Source organism: Oncorhynchus keta, chromosome 3 (assembly GCF_023373465.1).
Source record: "Oncorhynchus keta strain PuntledgeMale-10-30-2019 chromosome 3, Oket_V2, whole genome shotgun sequence".
NCBI classification, from domain to species: Eukaryota; Metazoa; Chordata; class Actinopteri; order Salmoniformes; family Salmonidae; genus Oncorhynchus; species Oncorhynchus keta.
In genome coordinates this window covers 14,520,936-14,546,887 of record NC_068423.1, presented here as the reverse complement: position 1 = coordinate 14,546,887, position 25,952 = coordinate 14,520,936, and the positions used below count along the sequence as shown (strand labels likewise).

Below are 25,952 nucleotides of genomic sequence, written 5' to 3'. Positions count from 1 at the left end.
TTATGGTGATGATGAGGATGACGATAGTGATGTTAATGACAACGATGAATATGCAGTCCAAAAGCTTTAGCAAAAAAAAATAAGATGAGTGCAACTAGAATGATGAAGAGACTAACGAAGAGTCTGATGAAGACTGAATCCTATTATACATCCAATACCTCAATTTGGTCACATTTTCCACCCCCCCAAAATTCTCACAAGAACCTTTACAGAAGCAGACATCTGATAAGTCAGATACAATTATACACTGCACAATGTGATAAAAGGATATCAATTATCAAATCAAATCAAATCAAATTTATTTATATAGCCCTTCGTACATCAGCTGATATCTCAAAGTGCTGTACAGAAACCCAGCCTAAAACCCCAAACAGCAAACAATGCAGGTGTAAAAGCACGGTGGCTAGGAAAAACTCCCTAGAAAGGCCAAAACCTAGGAAGAAACCTAGAGAGGAACCGGGCTATGTGGGGTGGCCAGTCCTCTTCTGGCTGTGCCGGGTAGAGATTATAACAGAACATGACCAAGATGTTCAAATGTTCATAAATGACCAGCATGGTCGAATAATAATAAGGCAGAACAGTTGAAACTGGAGCAGCAGCACAGTCAGGTGGACTGGGGCATTGTGTCAGGTAGTCCTGGGGCACGGTCCTAGGGCTCAGGTCCTCCGAGAGAGAGAAAGAAAGAGAGAATTAGAGAGAGCATATGTGGGGTGGCCAGTCCTCTTCTGGCTGTGCCGGGTGGAGATTATAACAGAACGTGGCCAAGATGTTCAAATGTTCATAAATGACCAGCATGGTTGAATAATAGTAAGGCAGAACAGTTGAAACTGGAGCAGGAGCATGGCCAGGTGGACTGGGGACAGCAAGGAGTCCTCATGTCAGGTAGTCCTGGGACATGGTCCTAGGGCCCAGGCCAGTTGAAACTGGAGCAGCAGCATGGCCAGGTGGACTGGGGACAGCAAGGAGTCATCATGTCAGGTAGTCCTGGGGCATGGTCCTAGGGCTCAGGTCCTCCGAGAGAGAGAAAGAAAGAGAGAAGGAGAGAATTAGAGAACGCACACTTAGATTCACACAGGACACCGAATAGGACAGGAGAAGTACTCCAGATATAACAAACTGACCCTAGCCCCCCGACACATAAACTACTGCAGCATAAATATTGGAGGCTGAGACAGGAGGGGTCAGGAAACACTGTGGCCCCATCCGAGGACACCCCCGGACAGGGCCAAACAGGAAGGATATAACCCCACCCACTTTGCCAAAGCACAGCCCCCACACCACTATTATCTACTTATGTCACCGAAAAAGAGAGCTGCTTAAAACATGAAACCTAAAGAAGCCTAGGGGAATTTCAAGGCAACCATTATCAAAAAATGAAAGCTTATCAACTTTTCTTTAACTCTGATAATGAGTCACATTTGGTTAGAAACGTTGCCAGAGTAGCAGGTTTTTGCCCAGGAACAGAATGGCTATTGTGTTTCAGAAAATATAGTCTTTTTACAGACTTGAAGCAGCAAAATGCAGAAGTAGAGAGAGTGAATGGGCTCTTATCCTCATGAAAGGCTAAAGGATGTGACTGAACTTTCTGGCATCAGCTGGGCTTTGGGAACAGAACACACAAGGGCAACTCTTTCTGGCCTTTTCCCTTCCGCTCTGGGGTATGTTTACAAGCCAAAGCACTATTACTTTTCACATAGACTCAGACACAACTATGCCCTCCCTTTGACACACACACACACACACACACACACACACACACACACACACACACACACACACACACACACACACACACACACACACACACACACACACACACACACACACACACACACACACACACACACACACACAAACACAGTTGTCTGTACATGACATCAGAGTAGGTCTGCAGGCTATGGAAGCAAAAAGAGACCAGATCACTCTAGATTACATCAACACAAGGGCTTGATTCAATCGATAACATTAGAATCACTTACACACACACACAGGTCTACGAAGGGAACACAACCACGATTCTGTGACCTGAGATCAGAGAGAGGGAAAATATGAACCCACACTGAAATAAACTATGATAATCCGTTTAACATTTTCATAACTTTTTCATATCAACGTTCAATTTTTTTTTTTCACATCAACCCCAAGTATTTGTAGAATATAGGGCTTTGTTTCGTTTACTAGAGAGTGCACGAACAGTCTAACCTCCTGCAAACGTTAAAAGCTTGGTTGTTCACACTACATACAGTACCCAAAGGCCTTTTGTGTGATGTTTCAATGGGTGCATCACCATGTCATGGCTGAACAAGGGTCGTTGTAAAGAACACAGAGTGAGGTAGGCATATGGGGTGGAGGGGGAGGTTTTGTATTTGTATAGGTAAACTCCAGCACTTGCGGGTAAAGAGTAGCCTATGGTTTAAGAGACAATTGGAATGGTCCCTGACGTCTAAAAAGGTCACTTCTAGTCACTACAATGTAGACACAGGTCTATTTCACTGTCAGTACAAGAGTATAAAAAAGGGCCTGAGAGTCTGCTGAGGGCTACGGTGCAGACATCAAGCCCTCCAACCATGGGAAAGGTATGAGCTAACAGGTTTAGCTTACTTGTTCGATGATTGCGGATGTAATTAGGGAGATCACCAAATGCTGTTAGGCTTAAGGTATTGGGAAGCTATTTGGCAAAGTAAGTGAGGCATACAATTTATGAAGCTATGTCAAAGACTTCAGTTGTGAAACTACACTGAGCAGGAATATGAGCGCAACATGCAACAATTTCTAGAATTGTACTGAGTTACAGCTCATATAAGGAAAATCTGTCAATTGAAATCAATAAATTAGGCCCTAATCTATGGATTTCATATGACTGGGAATACATATATGCATCTGAGTTGGTCACAGATATAAAAAAAAAAAATCGGGGCGTGGATCAGAAAATCAGTCAGTATCTGGGGTGACCACCATTTGTCTCATGCAGCGTTACACATCTCCTTAGAGTTGATCAGGCTGTTGATTGTGGGAGATATCTGGGGTGTGCAGCGACCTTTTACAGACCAAATTAAGCATACATAGGCTTAGGCACAATGCTTGTTAAGCTTGCCATAGTTTCAAATCAAATAGCATTTCTCGAGGGAGCTAGCTTGTCGAGGGACCTAGCTTGTCGAGGGACCTAGCTTGAGGGAGCTACCTTGTCGAGGGAGCTAGCTTGCCGAGGGAGCTAGCTTGTCGAGGGACCTAGTTTGTCGAGGGAGCTAGCTTGTCGAGGGAGCTAGCTTGCCGAGGGAGCTAGCTTGTCGAGGGACCTAGTTTGTCGAGGGAGCTAGCTTGTCGAAGGAGCTAGCTTGCCGAGGGAGCTAGCTTGTCGAGGGAGCTAGCTTGCTGAGGGAGCTAGCTTGTTGAGGATCAACACTACGTCCATGAGTACGGCTTTCAGTCAAAAGTCATTTTACTATCATCATCGCCAACTCAGTATAAATTACTTTCCACATAAACTATTTTATACATTTCTGTTCTTTGTAGATAATCTTTTACGAAGGCCACAACTTCCAGGGTCGACACTATGAGTGCAACAGTGACTGTGCTGACACGTTCAGACACTTCAACTGCTGTAACTCTATCAGGGTGACCGGCGGTCACTGGGTGGCCTACGAGAAGCCCAACTTCAACGGCTACCAGTACATCCTGAACCAGGGCGAGTACCCTGACCACCACCACTGGATGGGCTTCAACAACTGCATCCGTTCCTGCCAGATGTTCCCCCCCGTAAGTCAGTCAAACTGATGGATAGGGTTACTCCTGCCACACATCAAACGGCACATTAGAAATCAGCGTCAATCACCAGCCTTTTGATGTCATTTATAGATACAGAGAGGAGTCAAAGCATCAAAGTCCACAAGGAGATCCAGTCATTTTTTAAAGGAATAGGAACGCAACCCAAAGACTTACCTTCTTAATTTTCATTCTATTCATCATCACTCAGTGTTTTTGACAGTATTATACTTCTGCTTTGAGAGGTTTCTCCTCATTTGACTGAATATCTATTTCTAAAGGAAGCAAGTCTCTGGTATTAATCGACGTGTAGAAATTCTTAGATCGCCCAGTGTATAAAACTCTACTGTGACCTCTGTGATCATTTTGCCCCAAATCACTTCTTGTCCTCCCTATTCCCTCCTTTCTGTCTCTTCTACCAACAGTACAGAGGAGCCTACAGAATGAGAATCTACAACAGGCCTGAGATGTCTGGTCACATGATGGAGTTCATGGACGACTGCCCCAACGTGTATGAGCGTTTCCGCCACCGTGACATCTTCTCCTCCAACGTCATGGAAGGCTACTGGGTGTTCTACGAGCACCCCAACTACAGGGGTCGTCAGTACTTCCTCCGCCCTGGGGAGTACAGGGCCTGCAACGACTGGGCCTGCCACAACCCCATGGTGGGCTCCTTCAGGAGAATGAGGAGTGGCCTGTAAGCTTCTCACATCTGGACTGTAACAAAGTGATTAAACGTGCTGGTTTTCAAATGTGGCTTCTCTGTGTGATTTTTCCCCCCCCATCTCAAATCAATGGCAAAACAATAGCAAAGCTTTTGTGTAAATAATTAAGTTCCAGCAATTAAGGGAAAGGGAAAGGGGGATACCTAGTCAGTTGTACAACGGAATGCCTTCAACTGAAATGTGTCTTCCGCATTTAACCCAATCCCTCTGAATTAGAGAGGTGCGGGGGGCTGCCTTAATCGACATCCATGTCTTCGGCGCCCGGGGGCATTAAGTGTATGGTTATTAGACAGGAGAATTGCTGTGTACAGTATGTATACTATACCATAATCAACCCTAAAAGTTGTCTGCACCCTCATTAATGATTTATCCAGCTGTATTTCTGTATTTTGAAAGTTATATATCTTGAAAACTTAATAGCTGACATGCACATTTTTGGGGAGTATATCAACAATGGACTAATGAAAAAATGCAAAAAGATTTTGGGTGGAGTTTTCCTTTAAGTTGGGCAGGGATGATACCAGTATCGCCATACTTGTTAGTTTCGTGGCAAGGAAAACAGTAAAACAGCCCTCATGTTGGAAATAAACATCATTATGTTGTCATCTAGAGTCACATTTATCTATTTTCCAAGCTATAGCACACAATATTATACATACAGCAGGTTTTTAAAGGACCAAAGAGTTTGGTCTGCTTCCTGTTTTCATTTTTGCCAAGGAAAAAATGTCGCTATACTGGTATGTCACAGCCTTAACATTAAGAATATTATTGATTAACTTACTGATTGAATGAATGAACTGCAAATCAGAAACTCATTGCAACAAGTTCAATTCATTATAAAGCTGTTAAGGATGGCTTAGTATTTTTCTCTCTCTCTGGTAGTCTGTCTATACATTGCTAGCCTCAATGCCAATAAAGGCAGAGGTTGCAACTCTTATTGTGTGACTTTGGAAAGTGCAGTTGTACAGTATTTCCCATAGAGATAGAGAGCTTTTGACCGAGACAAAGAGCTGCTGCTGTGGGCCAGCTCTATAGTTTTCTGTAGCCCGTAGAGCACATTGTGCTGACACGACAAAGCTTTGTGTCACATTTACAAAGGCCTGATCCCTGCAGGGTCTATAAAGAGGTCCAGTACCGCTCACTACCCGGTCCGGTCCGAACTAAACACAGTCACAATGAGCAAGGTAAGCATGAACACACCATGCGTTTCACGGGGAAATACAGGAATTGTCTGTGATAAACCGTGATACATATTTCATATTTGGATTCACTGGATAGTATTATAAATAACGAAATAGCTTGCAATTTACCTATAAATGATTGGCCAGTAATGATATTGGAGGGGGATTTTAGGAGATGGTGAATAGAACGTGTTAAAGGCTCAAAGCCAATGTGCAAGTATGAATGGACTGGATGGAGAGGAGGGGAGCACAAATGCATAGTCTCAAAGGTAGGTTCTTTTAGCAACACGGGTGTATTTGTTATCTAACGCAGGGGCATTGGAGCCTGCTGGTTTTCTATTCTACCTTATAATTAATTGGACACACCTGGTGTCCCAGGTCTAAATCAGTCCCTGATTAGAGGAGAACAATTAAAAAATGCAGTGGAACTGGCCTCGAGCTCGAGTTGAGTTTGAGGGATCTAAAGGATTGTATTATTAATAAACAGACTAAATAAAAGTCCCCCACAAGTTATTCCTTTTTTGCCCACATATGGCGCGCGTGCAGGACTTTTATTTTGACATGAGGTAAGCAGACAGGAAGTGGGTCTACAACAGACTCATTTTTGAAAAGTCTGTTTAATAATATGATCCTTTAGATATTTTTGTCTCAAATTCACTCTGTATTGGCCTAGGCCTACTACCCATCCATGACCAATCATCCTCTTCACTGCCTCAGCATATGACACCTTCTGTTCTACTCTCACCCTGGCAACCTCAACCTGTCTCTCTCGTATCGGGCACTTCTGATCCCCAGCAACATGGGCACACTCACAATTGACACAACACAGTTTTTTTCCAATGATACAACACATTCCTTTGTCCCTGGCCCTAAAGCAGGTATTCCCAAACTGTGGTATGCGCAATGCCGTCGGGGGTATGCCAAATATAAATGTGATTCACATTCTTCACATTTAAAACAAAAAATCAGCCACGGGAGTTTTTTGAGCGAGAATTAAGACGACTTTCGAGTAGTAAGCAACAGATACCATTAATAAGAAGGGGCTAGATCGTCTTATATGGTGAGCTACCGAGTGGCTAAGACAGACAAGCCCCATACTATTGTGGAGGACTTAATTCTTCCTGTTGCCGCAGATATGGCTGGGACAATGCTGGGGGAAAAGGCCCAAAAAACTATACAGACAATTCCTTCATCAAACAACATTTGACGCATCAATGACATGGCAGGAGATGTTTTGAAACAATTACGGCTTCGCATACAAGCCAGTGAATTATATGTGTTACAGCTGGATGAGTCAACAGACGTGGTGGGCCTGGCACAGCTACTGGTATATATATGTCCATTACGTTTATGGGGGGTCTGTTAAGGAAGACATCCTCTTCTGCAAACCACTGGAAACCAGGACAACAGGAGGATATTTTTAAAGTTCTGGACAATTTTTGTGACATCAAATGGACTTTGATGGTCAAGATGTGTTGGTATCTATACTGATGGCGCAAAAGCCATGACAAGGAGACATAGTGGAGTGGTAACACGCGTGCAAGCAGTTGCTCCAGACGCCACTTGGGTACACTGCAGCATCCACTGAGAGGCTCTTGCTGCCAAGGGAATGCCTGACAGCTAGAAAGATGTTTTGGACACTACAGTCAAAATGGTTAACTTTGTTAAAGCAAGGCCCCTGAACTCTGGTGTATTTTCTACAGTATGCAATGATATGGGCAGCGACCATGTAACTCTTTTACAACGTACAGAAGTGCGTTGGTTATCATGGGGCAAAGTATTGACACTTTTTTTAAATTGAGAGACAAGATTAAAGTTTTCTTTACTGACCATCATTTTCACTTGTCTGACCACTTGCATGATGACGAGTTTCTCACACGACTGGCCTATCTGGGTGATGTTTTTTCTCGCCTGAGTGATCTGAATCTAGGATTACAGGGACTCTCTGCAACTATATGCAATGTGCGGGACACAATTGAGGCTATGATTAAGAATTTGGAGCTCTTCTCTGTATGCATCAACAAGGACAACACACAAGCCTTTCCATTATTGTATGATTTCTTTGTGTGCAAATGAACTCAAGATTACGGACAATGTCAAATGTGATATAGCAAAGCACCTGAGTGAGTTGGGTGCGCAATCACGCAGGTACTTTCCCGAAAAAGATGACACAAATAACTGGATTCTTTATTCCTTTCATGCCCTGCCTCCAGTCCACTTACCGATATCTGAACAAGAGAGCCTCATCGAAATTGCAGCAAGCGGTTCTGTGAAAATGTAATTTATTCAGAAGCCACTGCCAGGCTTCTGGATTGGGCTGCGCTCTGAGTATCCTGCCTTGGCAAATCTCGCTGTTAAGACAATGATGCCCTTTGCAACCACATACCTATGTGAGAGTAGATTCTCGGGCTTAAACTAGCATGAAAACTAAATACAGGCACAGACTGTGTGTGGAAAATGATTTACGACTGAGATTCTCTCCAATACAACCCAACATTGCAGAGTTATGTGCATCCTTTCAAGCACACCCTTCTCATTAACCTGTGGTGAGTTATTCACCATTTTTGATCAACAAATAAAGTTTTATATGTAAGATGGCTAAATAGAGGGCAAAATTATTGATTATTATTATAATTTGTGCCCTGGTCCTACAAGAGCACTTTGTCACTTCCTACGAGCCGGGTTGTGACAAAAACTCACACTCATTCTTATGTTTAATAAATGTATCTTATAGTGTGTGTGTGGCAGGCTTACAATGATGGCAAAAAACAACATTTGAGAGTGCGCTGACCCTGGTGCTAGAGGGGATACGCAGCTGGAGGTTGAATGTTTGACGGGGTACTGGACTATAAAAGGTTTAGGAACCACTGCCCTAAAGGATGTGCATGTACCTCAGTGCGGTTTCTGGGATGTGAAAATGAGCCGTGGATAATTTCATATTGGTCCAATAACACTCTCTTCTTCGACACATGTATTAAAAGTATATATTATAGGTAGGCTTGGCCTATTTCAATTCCACATCATAAATGGTGTACGTTGGATTGCAGTTCCTGATAATGAAAATGTAATTGTGTTTTTCATTCTGTGCTAGGTTATTTACATTTTTCAGAAGACAGCCAAAACATTTCCCCAATATCTGTGTTATCATGTGTGCACCCACCCTTAGCGGTGTTGCCAACAACAGGATGCATCTGCCTTTCAGGGATACAGTTCATTCAACCTAGTTTCCGCTGGAAAGCGGATGTGGAAACTCTGCTCGGGTGTTTATTTTACGTCTGCTACATTAGCTTATCGTGTGTATCATTTTGATTTGAACTTTCCATCTCTCTTTTCTAGATTATATTCTACGAGGACAAGAACTTCCAGGGCCGCCACTATGAGTGCAGCAACGACTGTGCTGAGATGCACAACCACTTCAGCCGCTGTAACTCTATAAAGGTGGACAGTGGCTGTTGGGTGGCCTACGAGAAGCCCAACTACACTGGCTACCAGTACATGCTGAACAAGGGCGAGTACCCCGACTACCAGCGCTGGGCTGGTTTCAACGACTGCATCCGCTCCTGCCGTATGGTGCCCCCTGTGAGTGTACCACATCGTGTGTCCTCAGTCCCACATTGTTTTCAGTCTCTTGAGCTGAGGGCTTCAGTGTCTACTGTTTTCTTTTTCTTTCTTAGCATTTATTGTAATTACTTGGCTAGATTCTTACTGACATTTGGCATGACAAATAGATTCACAAATGCCAACCAACACCTTTTTTTAACACGGTCAATTTCTTCTTCACAAATGTCATGGTTCAAGTTATATTTCATTCTAATTATAGTACACTTACATTAATGCCTATATACTGTCTGTGTATCATTTAAAATATCCATTGTCCATTTTGCCTGTCTTCTTCTTTCCCAGTATCGAGGAAACTACAGGATGAAGATCTACGAGCGCTCTGACTTCAGGGGTCAGAACATGGAGATGATGGAGGACTGCCCCGACCTGCACGAGAGCTTCCACAGCCGCGACATCTCCTCCGCCAACGTCATGGAGGGTTACTGGATCCTCCACGAGCACCCCCACTACAGGGGTCGTCAGTACTTCCTTCGCCCTGGCGAGTACAGGAGGCACAGCGAGTGGGGAAGCTCCAGCCCCACCATCGGCTCCCTGAGACGTGTCACCGAGACCCCCTGAAGGTCAATCGAGACCCCCCTCTTCCTCCCCTAATGCAGCCCAATTCTAAATTCTGTATTGAAGGCCTAACCTCTATTGCTAGCACTGTTTGACTATTGTGTATCTACTATGGTCATCTGACCCTGAAATCACATTAATGTGATTGGGGGTTTTGTTCCATTTGGTGTTGGGTCTTCGCTGCTTTGCTTAGACTGGGAAAGTAGACCTCGGTGCTCAGGCGATGCTCGTATGGTAACGGTGATGGTCTCTCTAGCTTTGGTTGCTGCAGAGCAAAATGATCTGCTTTGCCAGTCCCCAACCCCCTGTCCTATAAGAACCAAAATAAATGAAAAGTTGATAAAAGTCAACCAAGGAGCCTTTTGTTTTTATTAACTACTGTCATTATCAAAGTTGGTTACGGGAACAGTCTTGTTTTGCATACTTTTATTTTAAGTTCATTACTTGGCATTTTAAACATAAGCCATGGAGTTGGATAGCCATAGAGGCATACACATCAAGGTCCAACTCTGCAGACTGTTGTGACATCATCATCATCATCATCATCCCCCGATACACAAAGCAAAATGAACACGGAAACATTCTTATTTGAAGCCGGTAATTAAAGAACAAAAAAAGGGTATCTGAGGATGGGCATGTAGGAGACTTTATGAGATCACATGGTGCCGAGCAGGGGCTTTGGGTCCATGAAAGAAGCCCGTATTAGACCCACATCACAGGGCTAGCGCCAACTCAAAGAGGAAGAGTCAATGTGTCCTGGTACTAGCCCCAAGCATCAAGCTCTCTCAGAACAAAAAAACTAAACCAAGTCTGCTTCCCTGCTCATGCATTTTTCAGCAGCCAGTGTGATAAGGAACCCTTTCAGAAATAAACATCAATTATTGAAATTGTTAATTAGACGCCCATAATTGGTGAAGATACACATGAATAAATAACTTTGACAATGAATTATTGATTAAAAAAATGGAAGCCCAGCTGGGAACACTTTTGAGTCTCTTTAGATCAAACAAAACAAGAAATATAAGTTTTGGCCTTGAGTAATGTTCAATTAAAGAACGATCGACTTTGCTGTAAAAGTCCAGTGACATGCCCTGCGTCCTCTGATATATGTGGACTCCAATCCCCACGGTCGTCAGTGCGTCAACAGGGTGAAACATGGGATCTGGCTCTGCCTAAACGGGGAAACATTCGACAAAAGATTCACAGGGTGCTTGGCGTCTGTCGTAAATGGAAGTTAATGCAGGGGGTCCTGACATGATTCAAATCTAGTATCAACCATGTACGTTATGTTTGTGTGTCTCAGTATGTTTACCTCTGTACACACTACATGCAAAGAACATGCATACTACAGGCCCTACTTGGCTGGCCAAAAGCTGCATGATCCCTCATCAATAGACTATTCTAGAACAGCAAAATATCCATGTATCAGACTCTCTACCTCTGCAAGTCATTAATACAATACTTTCCATTACAAATATTAAGCTTCTTCCATAGAAGTACCAAAACAGTGAGATCTGACAATATCCTGTCTTTTCTTCATTTATTCTTCATCAATGTACCCTTTGGACTTGTGGAGGACTGATTGAAGGGTAAGTAGTGCGTTTTGGAGGATGAATTCTTTAGCTGAGAGAAGAAGAACCACAGAAGAGCATACTCTGTGATTCCATTATTAGTCTCAGTTCTCTCCCTCTTTCTTTTCATTTCTGATAGCTGGATAATTAAACCTCTGTAGTATTGTCTTCCATCTTCCATGCCCCACTTACGGAAAAGCCTTATTCCCAGATGAGAACCATTAAAAAGTCCCTTTTCTGACGTCTGTTTTCAGATCAGTATTCCTTCTTTGGTGCTAATTTGTTATTTGTGTTAGTAGAAAAGAGTGGTGAAGGGACAGAGACGAACATACATGTAAAGTCATTGGCATTCTTGAGTTATTCATCTCCTAATCAAAGGACCAGAGAAAAATGAAAATCCCATTGTTATTCACCAAAAACTTTTATTCTACAATATGGTCTACAAATTACAAAAAAAGAAAACAGAACTGATCTGTAGTGTGCTTCGCTTGACATCAGATATAAAGCTCATAAGCTGGAATGTAACATCAGCGCTGTATCTTAAGGCAGTAGTCCCCTGAAGGAGACGGAAAGCAGCTCTTGTATCTGACAGAGGCTCTGGGCACTGTAAAGTCGACGTAAATAGACAGTGTGAAAAAAAAAAGCAAAAGCAGGAGAATAAAGCATTTGCATTCAAAAGGACATCAAAAGTTGAGGAAAATAAAAAAAGGACGTGCTTTCTTATAGAATTCAATCTAACTTGAATGTTTATGAATAAGATTGGGTCAATAAATGGTTTTATTCATCCATATCTATGACAAAACACATTTAAGGTTATTAAATATTGTTTATCCAATGGTTCATCACTGGTCATTTAACTGCATATAAATAAGGATTGTGTTGGTAGAACTGCAAAACGATGCAGTATTAATGTTAATAGCAATTCATACAATTTGTGGCCTTGAGGACCTACAATTCAAGCCCAATTTAAATGACACATCAGTAACTTTCCTAACTTAGGTTGAGCTTTAAACCTAGCATCAACACTGTTTGGTTGTGCATTCATATCACCGAACCAATACTTTGAGGGTAAGGGTCTCATCCGGTAGAGCACAGCACAACAGACCAATCAATAGGAACTAAAACCAAGAGGGGAGCCTCTTGATAGAGATAATAACACAGATGTAAACTAGCTTAAGCAAAAATTCCCTTTAAGTGTAGGTCCTGGAGAGCATATTTACCAAACTCACCACTACTGTGCATAAGATCTAGACCAATTAATGTCTAGACCAATGGTGTGAGACCTTCTACAGTCTAACAGGGTCAATGTAACAGATCATGAGTTGATTCACTGAATACTGAGTGAGGTAATCACTGCAATAAAACTTTTGAGAGCTGATGTAGAATTAATGTAAACTCTGATCCAGATCGAATGAATAGGACAATGGGATTGTTTCTTTGGTACCAGGGGAAAGCTTTTCTCTCATGGTGGTTAAGTGTGTTTAGGTGTGTCTCTAGTTGGAGGTCCTCTGTCATTCCTCACTCTGGGCAGCTATCTGTCTGGGCTGTGGCTGTGTGACTGGCAAATTCTCGTGGAGGTACTCCATGGTGCCCTGTTCAGAGAAGTCTGCAGCAGTGTGGCCGTCTCCTCTCAGGACCCACTTAGTGGTGAGGAGACCCTCCAGGCCCACGGGGCCCCGGGCATGGATACGAGATGTGCTGATGCCCACCTCAGCACCTAGAGGAAGGAGGGAGACAGAGAATGAGTGAGTGAGTAGGGTAGTTGAACAGTAAGTGAGGTGATAAAAAAGTAAATAATGAATGCATACCCAGTCCGAAGCGGTATCCGTCTGCGAATCGCGAACTGACGTTCCAGAACACACAAGCACTGTCCAGCTGCTGCAGGAACCGCTCCGCTGTGTCCTCTGTAAGAATCATCATCATCATCATCCTCATCATCACAACAACTACCATCATCTTCATAGTCAACTACCATCATTGTCACTGTCAGTATATTTCTTCTATTACACAAAATGGAGAATTCAATGTGGTTCTACGTGTTGTACAATCTGACCACTAGATGGTAGAACTGAGGCAGAAATGCTCTGTCTGCAGGGAACTGACTAAAAAAACATCTATAACCCAACCTGTATTGGATAATGTCAGTAAAGTACTCAATCAAAATGAATTATCAAACTTGAGTAGACATTAACATTTAAGATGACAATAAATCATATAACTAAATATAAATGAATAACACGGTTCCCTTAGCAAAACCTGTTCTACATTCAAATCAGTTCTGTCCCCTTCAAAGTAGTCTCATAGGGAGGTTGTACACAGAGGCAAAAAGTGCTGTCATCACTTTGAGAAAGAAGTGGTAGGAAGATTGAAGGACAGGTCTCTCTTGAAAGAGAGATGTGGTCTCTCTGACCCAGACTAATCTGGGTGAATCAAACAGGATAAAAAAAAACAAAGGAATAGGAAGAGGGAAAACAGAAACGCCTCACAACAATTACATAGACAGACAGCCTTACTGTTTTCAGTCACAATGACGTCGGTGTGGGAGCTGCCATATCTGTGGATATGGTCTATAGCTTCCTGCATACTGTCCACCACCTCCATGCTGCACTCCAGATCCCCGTACTCTGTCCTCAGAGACTTGACCTCTGACGGGCTGAAGGTCAGGTTGGAGGCAAACCTGGGGCCAGGGTGAATCTTCACCTAGAGGGGGTCATCATTACATAAAACGAGCGGTCAATTAATCAATCAATCGGGGAGTTAAGATTGACTGATTGCTAAACTGGTTGAGTCAGACAACTTGCTTGGATCTAGGGTTACAAAGGGAGTGTCACGTTCTGACCTTTATTTCCTTTGTTTTGTCATTATTTAGTATGGTCAGGGCGTGAGTTGGGGTGGGCAGTCTGTTTTTCTATGATTTGGGTATTTCTATGTTTCGGCCTAGTATGGTTCTCAATCAGAGGCAGGTGTCATTAGTTGTCTCTGATTGAGAATCATACTTAGGTAGCCTGGGTTTCACTGTGTGTTGGTGGGTGATTGTTCCTGTCTCTGTGTTTGCAACAGATAGGGCTGTTTAGGTTTTCACGTTTTGTAGATTGTTCATGTGTAGTTGCTTTATTAAAGTACCATGAATAGAAACCACGCTGCGTTTTGGTCCGCCTCTCCTTCACCACAAGAAAACCGTTACAGGGAGGGTATATTGCCAGTAACTTTCAAAGTTTACCAGTAAACTGCTGGAATTTTTTGAAACATTCAAGGATTTGATGGAATTTTCCTAACATGTAAAATATATAAAACAAAATAAGATTACTTTCTAAATAGAATAACATAGCTGTTAAACATTATCCTAAATATAGCCCATCAACTTAAATGAGTGTTTCAGCATGGAATGTTCTTTATATTTTTTTACACACATGCATTTATTTTACTATGTCAATATGTCTTTGTTAATGTTTTCACACCAAACTGGTGGCAGTTGTGAAAAAAGACAGGTTGAAGAGTTGCAGAAATAATTCCAAATTGTCATTGTTGAGATTTTTTTTTTACAGGAAATATTTTTTCTTTAAAGTTGAATGACCAAAGTTTCCATAGAGTGCAATAGATTGATCTGATCCTGTGAAACACAACCTAACTTTTAGTGATACTTGGTAGTCTGTCTTCTTATTATGGTTATCATCAACTGCATAGTAAGCTGTTAGTGTTCATTTTTGTGAATTTGGTTTTAGGAGCATAAATCAATGAGACATGATTAATGTGGTTAATCAACACGTGTAAACCCATCCACCTCACCCCAACAAAAAGGAGAATATCACTTTATGTCAGTGTGTCTGTACCTGTGTATTTGTTTGTGTGTGTGTGGTCTTACCTGTTCGGTGCGGAGCATGTCTATGATCTGGTCAAACAGAGGAGTCCTGAGTATGTCCCTGTGAACCAACAGTGTTTCCATAGCATTGCAGGCCGCAGGATAGTCACATTTAGAGTCTCTGACTGGTGAGAGAAAATGTCAATCAATCACTTCCTTCTCCTTCATTGGTAGTAAAACAACCATTCAATGATGTGGGCGTGTCTGTCAGACCTGGGTTCAAATACCAGTTAAAAGGTATTTCAATTACTTTCAAATACATTACATTAAGTATTTAGATATTTTTCTTAGAAAATACATCAGGTAGTTGAATATTTATATTATTATTATATTTGGAAAAGTATTGGCATCTCTTTGAAAACACAGACAAGTGTCACGACTTCCGCCGAAGTTGGTCCCTCTCCTTGTTCGGGCGGCATTCGACGTCACCGGTTTTCTTTCATTTTCCATTTGTTTTGTCTTCATTGTACACACCTGGTTTCCATTCCCATAATTATGTTCCTTATTTAACCCTCTGGTTCCCCCCATGGTTTTGTGCGTGTTTGTTCTGTGTTAAGTGGCTGCTTATTTGTGAGCTGGTATATTTTCCCTGCGTGGAATATTTTGCTGTTTTGTTGAGTAAAGTCCGTTCTTACTCATTCTCTGTGTCCTGCGCCTGACTCCGTCCCACCTGCTGCACATTGACTCTTATTAAAAAGTATATTTTCTAATACAAATATTTAAATACTCCCATACATTTGAACCAGGTCTGTTTAGTCATAGGGATATTTGAAATATACTAATAGTATTTTTTAAATACTTCGAAGTGGTAGCTGATTTGGCTACTTTATTTGAAAATACTAAAATACACAGAACATTTGTTTTTAAAATTCAAATAATTAAATAAGCATGTATTCGAATCCCGGTCTGGCCTATGTGCGTCTGTGTGTGTTGTCCCACTGACCGATCTTGATGACCTTGTCGATGGCGGCCTCCGAGTCGATGTAGACGTGGCAGATGCCTTCACTGTGGCCCAGAACTGGGATGCCCTTGGCTGCGCTCTGAATGTTCTTGACCAGCTGGGATGAGCCTCGCGGGATGATCAGGTCTATCATCTCATCTAGTCTACACAGGTCCTCCACCTCCTCACGGGTACTCACCTGGAACACACATAGAATACACAGTTACACACACAAAATGTGTATGCATTCCAATTTACTAGCAACAGATTGTCATATCCAGACTCAAAATAATTCTAGGATTTATTTTGTATTTTTCTATATGGGAAATTCACTGTGCTACATTTGAATCACTCACCTTAGTAAATGAGGAATGAAAGGTTGCTTTTGCATGGTGACTGTATTTACTACCGGCAGAGTAACACAGAATTACTCAGATTTTAGCAAAAATTATGTTATTTAAATAACTTTCCATGCTGTTTTTCTTAAATGGGATGTTTTTCCAGCTGATACTTACCAGCTGTACAGCCTCTTTGACCCAGTGGATATCCAGTGCTTCCTGGGTCAGCTCATGTAAGATGCGGTTGGTGTTGGCTGCTTCCTTGCCCCCCTTCGCCAGCAGAGCATTGCCGCTGGCTATGGCTAGAGCTGATACCTACACGCAAATGAGAGCAACAGCCTTTTAGCCACAGAATTACAGTAACAGTCAAAAGTTTGGACACACCTACTCATTCAAGGGTTTTTCTTTATTTGTACTGTTTTCAACATTGTAGAATAACAGTGAAGACATCAAAACTATGAAATAACACACATGGAATCCTGTAGTAACCAAAAAAGTGTTAAACAAATCAAAATGTATTCTATATTTGAGATTCTTCAAAGTAGCCACCCTTTGCCTTGTTGACAGCTTTGCACACACTTGGCATTCTCTCAACCAGCTTCATGACAGTCTCCTGGAATACATTTCAATTAGCAGGTGTGCCTTGTTAAAAGTTAATTTGTGGAATTTATTTCCTTCTTAATGCGTTTGAGACAATCAGTTGTGTTGTGACAAGGTAGGGGTGGTATACAGAAGATAGCCCTATTTGGTAAAAAGACCAAGTCCATATACTACATGATTCCAAGTGTTATTTCATAGTTTTGATGTCTTCACTATTATTCTACAATGTAGAAAATAGCAAAACTAAAGAAAAACCCTTGAATGAGTAGGTGTGTAAAAAACATTCACTTTCACAGGTACTGAACATATAGCATGACCCCCAGCACAAACACGCCATCTTACCAAAAAAGGATCAGCAGTGCACAAACAGAACCCCAAACTCTCTCTCAAACACAGACGAGCTCAAACACACAGAAACACACACAAATGACCTGTGGCAAGCAGTCAGGGCGGGCCTCGAAGATGACCAGCAGTACTCCTATGGGCACAGTGATCTGCTCCAGCTCTAAGTTGTGGGCTACTCTAGTCCTACGCAGCACTTTGCCCACGCTGTCCTGAGAGGCCAGGGCTATCTGTCTCAGGCCTATAGCCAGGCTATTCAGCTTGGCCGGGGACAGGCTCAGACGGTTCAGCAAGGCTGACGACAACTGACCTGATAGGGGATGGAGACCACAAAGAATCCAATACAGCAGAAAACACTGGACGATCACTTTGACTATTCAGTTAGAGCAGCTCGTATATACAGAACGTTTAAATGCAACCACACCCTCTAATTATCCACATCCTCACATAGTCACACAATGGGATGTTGACAAGTAAATGTCCCTACAAGTATGAGCTGGTTTGACAAATACCAGGAACCCATTCAGAGAGATAGACAAGATAGGAATAGTTACCTGCATTGACTGCTAGGTCCATGTCCATCTTGTTAGCAGCAAGGATCTCCTCCTTCTTCTCAACCAGCAGGTTTGCCAGGTGACAGATGATCTCACCTCTCTGGGGTGGAGACAGTTCAATAAAATTAAACAAACCGCAGTAAGAATAGTGCTACTGACACGCCTGGGATCAGGTATACTGTATACTGTAGAACTGTGTATGAGGGTCTGACTGTATATTGTAGAACTGTGTATGAGGGTCTGACTGTATACTGTAGAACTGTGTATGAGGGTCTGACTGAATAATGTAGAACTGTGTATGAGGGTCTGACTGTATACTGTAGAACTGTGTATGAGGGTCTGACTTTATACTGTAGAACTGTGTATGAGGGTCTGACTGTATACTGTAGAACTGTGTATGAGGGTCTGACTGAATAATGTAGAACTGTGTATGAGGGTCTGACTGTATACTGTAGAACTGTGTATGAGGGTCTGACTGTATACTGTAGAACTGTGTATGAGGGTCTGACCTGTTCTGGATGAAGGGCTGCCAGGGTCCTGCCAGAGTTCCGGGCCATCTCAGTCTGCTGCTCCACGGTGGGGCCTGGAGATAGACACTACAGTGATGAGCACAGGCAACACAAACCAACAACAAAAGGGACCAACATTCGCATGCATCATCGTAATCATAGTCAAGTGTAGCCATAGTCTGGATAATGTTGTGCTAGCCGAAACGACTAGAACGGTCGGCTGGATTCCAGAGGATCGGCTACATTTTGATTGGATGTTACATTTCAAGAACCCTCCCCGCACATGCCCATAGAAGGGCAGCACGTGTGTTATGTTCGTCACTGTTTTCCGAGTCGATGAAGGCAATGCAACTCTTCTGCTTGATCACTCAACAGACAATATCCCATATCTACCTGCAGGATATGGTAAATGTTTAGAGTATCAAGTGTGAGCCCGACTGTCTGCCATTTATTGAAATTAAAAGCCGCGACAAATCCGGCATATATCAACACATTTCGATGGGGTTTTAATCTGCGATTTCCCAGCCATCTTCACACACTTTTGAGCTCCACTCAAGCAAGGCATTTGATTGGTTTGACGTGTTGCGAGGCGTCACTGGTTTCCACCCCTTTGTAGCTACTTTCTGCCATAGACTTCACCAGGCTTTACCGATTTGGGAAGCCTGGTTCTTGATGAGGCTACGGTGACCATAATTATCATCATCATTTAGAATAACAAACATCTTCTTCATCATAAGAACCACCATACTCATCATTGTGATCCTCACCATAATTATCACCATTATCACTATGCTCATTGTTGTCATGGTGATCATCATCAATCTAATAGCCTTCATCATCAGTGTCTGTCACACAGAGATGACCCGGGGTGAACTCACCGGCAGGTTTGACCTCGGAGAAGAAGGTGCCCACTTTCTTGCCCTCCACGATGTCAGTGATGACGTGGCCTGTCACCTTGGGGTGGGTGCCGTTGGCAATGACTACCGAAGTGCCCCCCTGTAGGGCCCACAGGGCCGCCTTTACCTGGAAGTAGAGGGGGGGGACACTTTGACAATTTTCTATTCCCCACTTGTTTCTCAAGTACAGATTTGGCCCCCAATGTAAAGACATGCTTAACTGTTGGTTGAAGCCAAATCTCAGTCTGACACACATTGACTTCAGAAGACTTTCACAACACCTTATTACAGAGATGTAGACCTAGACACTCTGTAGTCCTCCACTCTTACATGTTTTGATCGACACACTTTCCTATTCTAATCTTCAGGTAACTGCAAAAATAATGGTAACACTTTAGTAAATGATGGATACAAAGTATATTGAAAACAGGTGCTTCCATAAAGGTGTGATTCCTGGGTTAATTAAGCAATTGACATCCCATCATGCTTAGGGGCAATGTATCAAAATGCTGGGCAAGCCACTATTTTGGCTCCCATGGCTATCAATGCCCCTATCCACAGGGCACGAGGGGTCACTGAATGGGTTGATGAGCATGAAAACGATGTAAACCATATGTCATGACCGTCTAAGTCACCAGATCTCAACCCAATTGAACACTTGTGGAAGATTCGGGAGCAGTGCCTGAGGCAGTGTTTTCCACCATCATCAACAAAACACAAAATTATGGAATTATGGACTTAGCATAGATTCTACAAGTTCCGTAATAAGGTGCTTGAAGCTGTTCTGGTGGCTCGTTGGTGTTTCTGGTGGCTCGTTGGTGTTTCTGGTGGCTCGTTGGTGTTTCTTTTATTTATAAGGCTACGTATGTTTGCGCACATGGAATTCAGTGATTTATGTTTACTATAGGTTAATGAGGCAATACAAATATGATGTTGTGTCTTTACTATCATTAAATTAAGACTTTTAGTTTTTATCAGATGACTCTCTGTAATTATTATTACGCAAATTAAACTGATTAATCATGTAACTGTAATTAACTAGGAAGTCGGGGCACCAAGGAAAATATTCAGATTACAAAGTTATCATTTTCCTAATATAACTTTTCAGATATTTTCATATCTGATTAATAGTCTTCTGATTAGTTAATTCTTCTTTACCTCATGTTAGTCTCATTCCAAACGTCGTAAATTGTTGGTTATCTGCACGAACCCAGTCTTCACTATGAGTCATCCATACATCAATTGTCTTAAAATCATTTATTTACTAACTAAGTAATTCACAGAAATGCATAAACAAACAGTAGCTAGTTACAAGGAAATGATAACGGAGTTTCCCCAGTGGGATAAACCGGCATCACGGCTTGGTGTACAAAAGGTAAGTGAGGGTCGACTGAGATAAGACAACACACAGTTGATAATTATTGAAATGCTAATCCTTTGCACATGAACGCTCACTCATTTGGGAACAATTGCAATCAATATATATATTTACGCTCAGTGTGTCGTCGGGGTCTCTGTTTAAAAGTTTGTATCTGTTGGAGAGTTTGTCCGCCCTCTCTGTCGTGGTTAGAATGGATAGTTCAGAGTGACATTCATTCATGTCGTTATGGATAGATGTTTCGGCGGTTGTCAGTCTTCGCGTTCAATGATACCGAATTTCTAGCTGCAGACTAGTAATTAATATAGTTAATACAGACTAGTAATTAATATCAAAGACTTCTTATTCTGTCGGTATCGATAGTCTAAGAGTTTAACCACGTGGGATGGTTAAAAGATTCAGCAGTCTGGTCTGCAACCTTGGCCCTCTCGTTATCGAGGTAAGCTGGTCTGCAACCTTTGTCCTCTCGTAATTGAGAGAAATATGGTCTGGTGATAGAAAACCCAGGTGGGGTTTTATTCGGAACATCGAAAAGGGCTGTCTCGACAGTATCATCCTCACTCAATCATCTTATACAAGAATTAGATGTAAACCTCATATCTGAAGCTATTATATAAACAGCGTTATGGTAATGTGGCCGTATTGTCTCCCTTGAGTTTTACAAAATTGTACCAAACGGACCAGTTCGTAGCTGGATTCTTCACCGATCTTTTATACCTTCTCTGGAACATAAATGTTGTTCAGACCTGTGAGGTGGAAGAAAATCCTTTGTTCTCTATGGAAATTCACTCTGTCTCTATACTGTGGCCATGAGGAGATAATCTCCTCCAGGAATTTACGACCTCTCTCTGACCACAGCAGCCTGAGTGTAGGAGACAGGGAGAGGGGGGTGGGGCTTGCTGTACCCAAAGAGGGCAATGTCATGACAATGATGTGACTAAAATGAAAGGGTATTTAGTTGACTAAAATGGCCCACTATTTTCATCATTTTGAGAATAACTAGACTAAATCTAAACATTGACATCTGTGTACATACCTTGGCCTCCATGCCTCCTATCCCCACCCTGGATTTTGTGCCGTAGGTGATCGACAGCTGGTCACCAGGGTAGAAGATGTCAATGAGTTTGGCGTCATCCGTTCCAGGAGGGCTGTCGTACAGTCCTACGAGAGATGGGAGGTAACTATGGTTGCGTGATTGTTTAATTGCACAAAGATTACCTTCCAATCCATCAGTGATATTTCCAAATACAACCAGGGTTGTGTTAATTAGGGCACGCAACCGAAAACGTTTTAAAACATTTTGCAATGGAAAATGTGTGTTTCCTATTGTACAAGTCCAGGTGGTCACTTCCTGTTTCAGTCTGTTTTCTTCCATTCTGTGCCTGACAAACACAACCCAAAATACCTGTAGTTCTCCCTCTTACATGAATTATCCTAAATGAGCGTGTGTGGTTTTGACCCAGAGTGCTGGCAGATGGTGTGCTGCCTAACGGCAGGTAGCCTAGTGGTTAGAGCTTTGGGCCATTAACCAAAAGGTTGCTAGATCGAATCCCCGAGCTGATAAGGTAAAAATCTGTTGTTCTGCCCCTGAACACGGCAGTTAACACACTGTTTCTAGGCCGTCATTGTAAATAAGAATTTGTTCTTAACTGACTTGCCAAGTTAAATAAAAATTTTAAAAAATAATAAATGTGTTGCTGTGTTAGCAGCGTACCATCTACGTCAGAGAGAGCAATGAGGAGGTCTGCCTTCATCTCCACGGCCAGGCGTGCCGCCAGGCTGTCATTGTCCTTTATACTGATGACCTGCAGGGGAGGGAAAAAAGGAGTTAGTCTCACAGCAAGAGATAGAAATGTATTGGGTCAAGGGTCAATGACCAGACTGTTTCTGATGTTTGTTATCAGTTGAAATTTTGAGGTCAGTGTATAAGAAAATACATCATTGAAATCGAAGCATTTCATGTTAAGCTATCGTTGATATTAACTTGTCTACTGTGTGGTTTAGCAAAGCCACTGATACTACAATATTTAGTCGTTTATTACTAGTAGTAGTGCGTTTCCAGCAGCAGAAGAACTTGTTAGTTTCACTTGGGCTTGAGAACGGAGTATAGAAACGTGCTTCTACCTCCATTAGTCACCCCCAGACAGCCACACTTCTAGGCCCAGTCCGCCACCATCCAGAAGGGAACTAAAGCAATGCATGCACCCCTCCCATCTCCTCTAACCATCCCTGCATGCACATCTTTTGGGGGGAAAGGAGGGGTAGTGGGCGGGTAGAGCGAGGTGAGGCGGTGAAACATAATAGCTGTATGCTAGTATGCTAGTAGCTAACACTACTCCGCTATACACACCTCTCGCCCCTGTTCTTGCCCCTCCGGTCCCCCCCGTGCCCTTTACCCACGTTTACCCCCTTGAGGTCGCTGTTGGGCTCGGGCGGGGGCACCACGGCATCGTTGGTGTTGATAATGGGTACGATGTTCATGCGGAGCAGCTCCTGCAGCGTGCTGTTCAGGTTCCGCCGCTTCTGGTCGTCATGGAAGTCCAGGTTGGTGACCAGGACCTGGGATTACATCAGAGCAAATCCTGTTTCGATAAAACTTTATTGAGAGGTAATTGTGCTGGGTAACACAGTGTGAATTCAAATACATAGAGATAGCATAGGTACCTGTGCAGTGCATGTGCTGTACTGGGTGAACATGGCCTCATACAGGGCCATCAGACCACTCTGTCCGGCTGCCGCACAGGCCCGCGCCTCCAAAACTGGTACTGACTGAAACCGACAGAGAGAGAGAGAGAGGGAGAGAGAGAGAGAAAGATTGAGAGAGGGAGGTATGTTTTGAGTTGATTTTATAATAAGTGATATCAACATGTTTTTTTGCAGGTTGTATAAGACCTGGACTCGTCATATCTTTGCGCTGGTAAGGTTCTATAAGAACTGGACTGTTGTCTCACCATGTCTTTGATCTGGTTCTGTCCAGAGTGCAGGGCCTGTCTGACACTCTGGGACAGCAGGATCTCATGCCTCAGTCTCTGCTTGCCAAAGGCCACCGCTCCACTGGTGACGATCATCATCTCTCTCCCCTGGTTCTGTAGCATGGCCACCTGCAACACAACACAAAACACTTTCTACCTCATTGAGCCACATCTAAAGCCTTTTAAGTCTTCTTGCAACAATGAATAAACTACAATAAGCAAGATAGTTGTTAAAAACACAAGCTTCAAGACATCTTGTGTGGAGGTCTTGTTATCCCGTCAGCCTTAAGACCTTCCTCACCTGCTCTACTACCGAGGCCAGCCTGCCCAGCGCCAGGCCGCACTCATCACCCCGGGTGACTACGGCGCTGCCCAGCTTGACCACAATCCTCTTGGCCTTGCGGAGCTCCCCGCGGTGGGTGAAGGAGTTACTGTTGGCACGCGCCAGACCCACTGTGAGAAAGAATACACAATTTGGTGCTTTATAGTGCGAGTCTGAAGTGGAGCCGGGCAATATGGACAAAAATCTATATTGCGCTAAATTACCTGAATTGATGCGCTAACGATAAATAGAACGACGCATTTACAACATGAATGTGCACCACAGTTGTTTTTCTGACGATCCTTTAAACTACTACTACTAGTTTGATGGTTGTAGCCATCAATTGTCCCGTTAACAATCACGCAGCAAACGTGTTACATTTTCAAACGTCACATTTCTCTAGTATAGGCTACTTATCGCAATGAACGACATCAGCAGAATGCTTACGATAAATGATTGGTATGGTCGTTGTCGAGCATTTCTGGTTTATCGTCCCAGCTCTAGTCGGAAGCCCTGTTCAAATGCTTTATACATGTATATTGCCTCCCTCCCTTATTTGGATGAAAGATGAATTAAAGCAAAGCCTAAATGGAGGAAGGACAATATAAGATAACAGATCAGCTTCATGCACATTTCACATATGCTTACATTTTGCTGTACACACACACCATGTTAGCTTGAGACAATGTTCATAAACACTGTGCATACCCAGCACACAACAGTACATCTCCTACCAGTAAGTGTGTGTGCTGGGTTCTGTTTTGGTCCATCACTGATTATATAAAGTGTTAGGCTAAGAGCAGCCAGGAACCCCCTTCACCCCCCCTAAATTCCCTGGTATCCATGGAGATGGAAAATGACAGGGTGCAAACTGCCACATCAGCATGGCAACCTCCAAAAGCCAGCGCTGACTGCACACATCTCTCCACTGAAGAGCAGCCAACCGCATGAGCGAGAGAGGGAGATAGAAACAGAGGTGGGAGCAGAAAAAGACTGGGGTGCAGGGGTGAGGGGTAATAACAGAATCAGAGAGAGATAGAGATGGACAAAAATGGATAGGCCTCCATTATCTTAAAGCTATCAATCTCATGTTAAGAGTGGCCCAGGAGGATAAACAAGTATACACAAGTATGCAAGATGATATCATTGAATGATCTGGACTTGATGAATTTAGGGAACTAGGCTATCCTTCTTGCTTGGGGAAATTATCATGTTATTACTAAAAACTCAAGCTACTGAAATCATTGAAATTGTAATCACTGGAATAATAGCCTAGTATTTTATGGCCTATATTATGTGTGCGGGTATGTGAATGTATGTATAAGTTTGCCCCTCCCACTTGCCTTGTGTCAGTGCTTTGGCTAGACGAGGGAAGATGGTGGTGCGTTGAGTCCTGGGGCTCGGGTGGAGCCCGGCACGAAGAGACAGCCTCTGTAACAGCATGGTTAACTGACCCGAACTTTCAGCCGCTACAACAGCTAGAGGAGAGAGAGAGAGAGAGAGAGAGGTACATTAAATCACTGTCGAATCTTCAATGTTCTATCTCTCTTTTCATTTCTTGAACTTGCAGAATTCACATCACAGCTAAACACTTCAAAAAAGTCACAGAAGTTAGTATTCCACGTTTTATTGAATGACGTAGGCTTTCTGCACTTGGATAAAGGAAAGAAAAACTCACGGTGATACCTGCTTAGCATCCAAGTCCTGTTTATGTCTGTTATCCAGCCACGTCTATCAAGCCCATCTCCTTTGAAATGGGCTACTGTCCAACATTCCAGACAGATAAAACAAGAACTGCCCTCAACCAATGGCAGAGTCGAAGCCGGC

General features: G+C 42.9%; 3 protein-coding genes across 4 annotated transcripts; 2 read left to right on the top strand and 1 right to left on the bottom strand.

The window, feature by feature from the left end:
* Window positions 1-2,417: 2,417 nt before the first annotated feature.
* On the top strand, window positions 2,418-4,514 carry LOC118367333 (gamma-crystallin M2). Its single transcript, XM_035750690.2, has 3 exons — window positions 2,418-2,576; window positions 3,514-3,756; window positions 4,188-4,514. Exons 1-3 carry the CDS (start codon window positions 2,568-2,570, stop codon window positions 4,461-4,463), a joined length of 528 nt encoding a protein of 175 aa, XP_035606583.1. The 5' UTR covers window positions 2,418-2,567; the 3' UTR covers window positions 4,464-4,514.
* Window positions 4,515-5,509: 995 nt separating this feature from the next.
* Window positions 5,510-10,194, top strand: LOC118367327 (gamma-crystallin M2-like). Its single transcript, XM_035750677.2, has 3 exons — window positions 5,510-5,671; window positions 9,005-9,247; window positions 9,572-10,194. Exons 1-3 carry the CDS (start codon window positions 5,663-5,665, stop codon window positions 9,845-9,847), a joined length of 528 nt encoding a protein of 175 aa, XP_035606570.1. The 5' UTR covers window positions 5,510-5,662; the 3' UTR covers window positions 9,848-10,194.
* A 1,623-nt stretch (window positions 10,195-11,817) lies between these two features.
* On the bottom strand, window positions 11,818-25,952 carry LOC118367313 (delta-1-pyrroline-5-carboxylate synthase-like). 2 transcript variants are annotated; one of them, XM_035750645.2, is made up of 18 exons: window positions 25,804-25,952; window positions 25,469-25,603; window positions 24,105-24,256; window positions 23,783-23,932; window positions 23,496-23,600; window positions 23,232-23,390; window positions 22,546-22,636; window positions 21,868-21,992; window positions 19,436-19,580; window positions 18,558-18,631; window positions 18,049-18,148; window positions 17,584-17,804; window positions 16,730-16,867; window positions 16,218-16,413; window positions 15,278-15,399; window positions 13,929-14,115; window positions 13,224-13,319; window positions 11,818-13,132 (listed from the first exon to the last, which is right to left on the bottom strand). In XM_035750645.2, the coding sequence occupies exons 1-18, from the start codon at window positions 25,820-25,822 to the stop codon at window positions 12,927-12,929; spliced, it is 2,421 nt and encodes an 806-aa protein (XP_035606538.1). In that variant the 5' UTR covers window positions 25,823-25,952; the 3' UTR covers window positions 11,818-12,926. The 2 variants fall into 2 exon arrangements, with proteins under 2 accessions (XP_035606538.1, XP_035606547.1); XM_035750654.2 differs by having other exon boundaries at window positions 23,238-23,390.